The sequence below is a fragment of the Nicotiana sylvestris genome, chromosome 6 (assembly GCF_000393655.2).
Source record: "Nicotiana sylvestris chromosome 6, ASM39365v2, whole genome shotgun sequence".
In the NCBI taxonomy this organism is placed as follows: Eukaryota; Viridiplantae; Streptophyta; class Magnoliopsida; order Solanales; family Solanaceae; genus Nicotiana; species Nicotiana sylvestris.
The window spans coordinates 210,732,339-210,738,338 of NC_091062.1; the positions used below are offsets into that span (position 1 = coordinate 210,732,339).

Below are 6,000 nucleotides of genomic sequence, written 5' to 3' on the forward strand. Positions count from 1 at the left end.
GTTGATTTTCATCTACTACCATTTCTATATAAAAATAATAAATGCACGAAAATTAATTTATCAAAATTATACACCAAAGTTAAGATATAATATTAATATTATAAATACATTACATAAACATAATTAGGTATATATAAAGAGATAAATTAAAAGATTAAATAATAAAATAATAATAAAAAAGTGATGAATAGTAATGAGGGAGATGAATAATGTACCCCATATTTGAGGGAATACTATTCATCCCCCGTTTTGGACAAAAATGGGAGAGAGTTGGAGCTAAATTCCCCCGAATATTTCCACGTTACGGGGGATGGGGCAAGGTTGGGGATGGCCTCAAACATTTTATCTTCTTTTGCAGTCATTCTGTTGTTCTTCCCTTATATAATAGAGGACAGAACACGTGACATAACAGTTGACATTTCAGTTTTAGCAACTTTTTGAACTCTCAGGAAGAAGGCTATTATTCTTTGATTTTTCAGTAAAGTGACTCTCTTTGGTTCTTTTTTATATACTACTATAGGTTATCCATTAAAAAAAAATCAATGATAGCATAATTTTAAGATTGGTATTTGATTAAATTATTCTTTTATTTTCTTTAATGAATAGTTAAAGAGTATATTACCTTCTTAGAATAGGAAGGGTGGAATTGGAAGAAAACTGATGACTTCTTGATTTTCATGAATGAAAAATATTTTGAGACAATATTTTTGACTAAATAAAACGATAAAAAGGAGCGAAAAGAGTGTTAAACTTAAAAGCGTATATATTTTTTCATGTAAAGCAAGTGATAAAATTCATTATTGACAAAATAGTGTACAAAATTGTGTCATTTGGGATTTGGTCTAACTCTCCCCCAACCAAGAATTAACTCAAATAGTCACTCATCCAACCACTTAAACTAAAAATAGCCGGAGAATGTATAATATATGTATTATATGTGTATAATCAATGTGTAATCTATGTATATGGCTAAAAAAAGTAAGTAATAAAATGGTCGGCTATTTGTGTAAATATTCCAAGTGTCGCTTGTTTCATTGATTGTCTCATGGGGCAAATGCACAAATAGCTATTCTCAGGGATGCTATTTAGAGATTAGCTAGAACATATTTTGTCCTGAAATTTTTAACTAAAAATCATAACTTGAGGACAACTCCGGACATTTTTGTCAGGAAAAATTGACCTAAACAACTGTAATTCAGGACGCACTGGCTAATTCCTAAATAACAGCTCTTTAGAATGGCTACCTGGTGTCATTTCTACTTGTCTCATCCATATTCCAAGCGAAGTCACATTCAACCTGCTATATTATTGAAGTAGAAAATTGACAATATCTAACCTTTTTCAATATTTCATTCAAGCAGATGAAGATTGTCACACCTCCTTTTTCACCCGCGCCACCGCAAAGGCGCAGAGGGAGTTTTTCCAATTAAAGGACAATCGAAACGGGATTTATACGTTCACAGACAAAAACACAAATAATTATCCCAAAATGTCACACCAAAATTCTCAAAATTGTACCCAAAGGCAATTTGTTTTATTTTTCGATTTTTTTTGGAGTAGTTTTCGTGAAGCAAGAATCACGTGCTCACAAAGATGTTTTAGAGGAGAGAAATAACCCTATAAGCGTTAATTTTTATTTTATAGTCGACCAAATCATATTTCTTTCAGAAATTCCTGTACGACACTAAAAATAAATAATATGCTGAAAGAAATTACCCAAAACAATAGTCAGAAAATGGAGCAGAGAAGGATATCTACCTCTCAGGATAATCAAAGGAGTAAAATGATTCAAGCAAAACTCACAGCTTGATTCTTCTATATCTTAATAAGGGATATTTCAGTTTGATATCAAAACTGTGTTGAAACAGTCTAACAGAAATAAGAGGCAAAAAAACTGAATGGGAAATCAGAAACTATTGAAATAGGATCCAGCAACTTCAACAACAACAACAACAATACACCCAGTATAATCCCACAAGTGGGGTTTGGGGAGAATAGTGTGTACGCAGCGTCGCAGTGCAGGCAGAGAGACTGTATCCGATAGACTGATCCAAGTCTTAGATATGTGCATCTAACTGTGACGGAATCTCAAGGAACTTGATGAAAAATCTCATCCAAGATTAATGCCCCAGATATTCCCGGGAGGGACGGGACAAGAAAGATTACCTTAGTCTATTGGACTCTCTGTGCACTAAGCTCCCACTATGCGCGGGGTCCGGGGAAAGGTCGGACCACAAGGGTCTCTGCTGATATAGTAATTTCAAAAGATGAGTATTCATGTCTGCATTTATGCCTTTTCTACCAACAAAATATAGGTGCAAGTTTTTCCAAAGGAACAAGTAAAATCAAATCCAAGAAGTTACTTCCACAGTAAATATACACTCACATATATTCTGAAGAGGGTTGGGCGGTTAAATTCTTTCGGAAGTTCCTTTTCAACACAATATAAACAGTCGAACCAATGAACAAAAGAATACCAGATACTACAATGAAGCTGCCCTATACTTTCATCTTTGTTCACTAAAGTCTAAAACAACTAATTGAAGCTTGATAAATCCATTTCTTCATGGTATGGTCTTCAATGCAACATTCTGCTTCGATGAATAACTTCTGAGCATTAAGGATATGCAGCTTGATCAGTTAACTATAATGAAATGTCGAAGATATGGGCTACTTCAAATACAAAACTCCTGTTGTTCTTTCCCCTCCCTTAATCAACAAACAAGATTCATTTACTAACTCCATTTGATTGGCTCCTATCTGTGCGGCCCATGTTCATAGAAGATAGATGAAACGAAAACAAGATTACATCAATCTCATTGGTATTAGTCTGCCATCTTATTGTAGTCATTGGCTCTTGTACACATGACTTTCAGTAACTTTACTCCTCTTTCCCACTATAAGTACCGTGGCTGATAGGGCAACGAGACAATACTTGTATAAGAGTAAAAGAAAATGTAAAGTACTAGCAATAGTTAAATTAGAAAGACTGGGGAAAGGTGGAATGATATCTCCGTTGGTTGTGTATATTTGAATTGTTCAAATGAATTAAATCTTGAAGCAGATTGAGTTAAAGTATGTCATACATTCTGGATGGAGGAGTACCATTCAATTCTTAAGATGTTCCTCAAACCACTTCTCCAGCAAAGCTAAGGGATACGGCCTACAGTCCCTCACCCGACCCAAAATTTGGCAATTACCCTTCAAGAATAAAAGATATAAAGGAAAACACTCACAGTAGAATTAGAATGACAATTGTCTCTGCCTCAAACACATTTATTTATTATGCTCAAGAGATCATAAGAAATGCTATAGGATAAGCCGACTTATTATCGATGTGGAAGAAACATAGAAATAGTTCACATAGCAGAAGAAGAAATGTTGTATTATTTAATTTCAGAGCAAACTTTTAATCGAAGAAAGCAGCAAAAATATCTTTAGGCGTGTAACCAGGCATTTGTATATACACATGATGCAATGGAAAAGAAAAAACTGCAACTACTACTACTATGCCTCAACCTCAAACAAGTCGGGGTTAGCTCCATATTGCTCCAAATAGCCCCGTCTCAATCCAAATAGAAAAGAAAGAACACTTAACATATTTAAATGAAGCACTCATATGGCAGTCACAAGGAGTAACGACGAAGCTGCAACTAACTTGGACAATAATAGACCAACTCTGTCCATCCAAAGTGATTCCTGTACAACATGAGTTTTTAACTATACTTTGATGAAACTTGTAGTTGATATAACAACAACAACAACAACAACAACAAACCCAGTGGAATCCCACAAGTGGGGCCTGGGGAGGGTGGTATATACGCTGACCTTACTCCTACCCTGGGACGGTAGAGAGGCAAATTGTAGTTGATGTAAGTGTAAAAAAAACTGCTTGATCTGTTAATTTTATTATCCACTTTTCATAGAAATGCTTATCGTGATGCAACACTGTGCTGAAATACTTCAAAAAGTTCGAGCAATAACCTCCTTGGCTCCAACCATTTAGAGAAGATAAGGTTTCCATCAGCAGCACAACTTTAGTGAAGGCACTTTGTACCTTCACAAATAACTAACCAGATAACAAACAACACAAGACATACCATAGCATCAATTGCAAGGACAATGCGTACATGGCGGCACCACCTCCTTTGAAAGTTTTGAGATCTTGATATGGTCCTTACCAAGCTCAACTCTTTCTGCGACAAAATTGGAGGAACTGCTGAATCAACCATAACTTGTTCCGTAGATTTTTGCTCCTCCTCCACCTCATTATCTCTCATAGCAATTACATGATCCTTCTTTTTCTTCTTTTCTTGTCTACTAGGCTTGCCCAATAACAACACTTTTGTTAAAGCACAACCCTCAATTTGCCCATTGACATTTCGATATGGTAAAATTACAGGAATTGATTTTTCTTGTAAACAAAGTGAGTTTAGATTAGACATAGTCCAACAAGAACCCTTTTTAGACAATTTTCTAAATTCATCCCTTAATTGTTCAAGAAACCTCAAAACTTCAACATTACCAAGACCCTCATCTACAATAGCAAAATAAACATGCTCATCAACTTCAATCAAAAACCCAAAAATCTTTTTAGCCATGGTCTGAAAATACCATTTATGAAAAGGAGGAATTCTTTCTAAGCACAATGCAGCCAAGTTCTCAATCTCAAGATCTTCACCATTATTATATGCATATAGAAGTTGACCCCCTTTAGATACTGAGCAATAGTGAACTGTTTTTTGGATTGAACCCATCTTCTAGTAAACTAAATATCACAGGAAAATTAGCTAGTTAATCACACTTGACCACTATAGGCTGAGCTCAAAGTGAAATCAAATTGCAAATTTTGAAGAAAGCCAAAAAAGTTCAGATCCTTAAGTAATCAAGATTGAGATGTATGGTGTACTGTGTGACTTACCTGAGGAAGTTTATTCCCACATGAAAAGTTCCGATCTTGGACAAAAAAGTTAAAAAACCAAACTAGAAAACTACAGAAAGATTCTGGTCAATCAGGAAAACAGAAGAAAGCTCCAATTTAAGATGTATGGTGTACTGTCACTCTGTCAGATTTAGACGAGGAAACAGAGAGAGAAATGGGCCAAGTCAACTGGACTGAACTGGAGTAGTATTTATTTCACATTTACAAGAATTGGTCAAACCAAATACTACAATTGATAACTGATGCTCCTAATTACTGAGGCTTGCTAATTTCTGTCCAAGTTAAAAATGAGTCCTTGTCTGTTTGAAAAATGGAATACAGTCGGAACTCTATAACACCACCCCTATATAATAACACTTCAGTATAAAAGTCAAATTTTTCCGGAACCATTTTTCATGTTATGTTATAATATATGTTATATATAACAGCACTTCGCTATAACATCCAAAAATATTCGGAACAAATATTTACCTTGAAAATGGTAATAACAATTAAATTTGATTTTGTGGTTCTAAAAATACGTGATCTGTTTTTATGCTAGTTGTTAGGCAATAGATGTTAAGCGAAAGATTAGAAGATAAAATAAGAGCTTGTAGATAGTGTAATAATCAAACCGAATGGCTGAAAATCGGGGCGTCGAGCTTGCGCATACGGTGCCTCGAGATCGAGTCGAATGCCCGACTAAGGGCAGTTGATGGAGGATTAACAGTTATGATAAATTTGATGGCGGCTCTTTATGGCCAATAATGAGCAATAAATTAAGAACAATTAATGAAATGTAATAAATATAAGTAAGACAATAAATGTAAGCAATAGGATCAAATAGAGAGTATGTTTGAGTTAGAGAGTAGAGAATGTTCTTGTATTGAATGTAGTGTGTTGTATCTTGTGTCTTACAAAATGACAAGGATCTCCTTTATATATGAGGGGGAATCTCATTATAGTACAAATGCATTTATTACAAAGATATAGGGCTGGTACAGACATTTAATGCCATGATACGGGTTTGAACTAGCCTAATAGACTTAGTCAGCTCTAGTCACGTGCCTTGGGAAATT

General features: G+C 34.9%; 1 protein-coding gene across 3 annotated transcripts; it reads right to left on the bottom strand.

Moving 5' to 3' along the window:
* Window positions 1–2,340: 2,340 nt before the first annotated feature.
* Window positions 2,341–5,150, bottom strand: LOC104211872 (phytolongin Phyl1.1-like). Of its 3 annotated transcripts, none has more exons than XR_707243.2 (2): window positions 3,106–5,149; window positions 2,341–2,912 (listed from the first exon to the last, which is right to left on the bottom strand). XR_707243.2 is itself a non-coding variant. In XM_009761013.2 (2 exons), the coding sequence occupies exon 2, from the start codon at window positions 4,755–4,757 to the stop codon at window positions 4,038–4,040; it is 720 nt and encodes a 239-aa protein (XP_009759315.1). In that variant the 5' UTR covers window positions 4,758–4,768; window positions 4,922–5,150; the 3' UTR covers window positions 2,341–4,037. The 3 variants fall into 3 exon arrangements, 1 of the variants encoding a protein (XP_009759315.1); XR_707242.2 differs by having other exon boundaries at window positions 3,087–5,149; XM_009761013.2 differs by having other exon boundaries at window positions 2,341–4,768; window positions 4,922–5,150.
* Window positions 5,151–6,000: the final 850 nt, after the last annotated feature.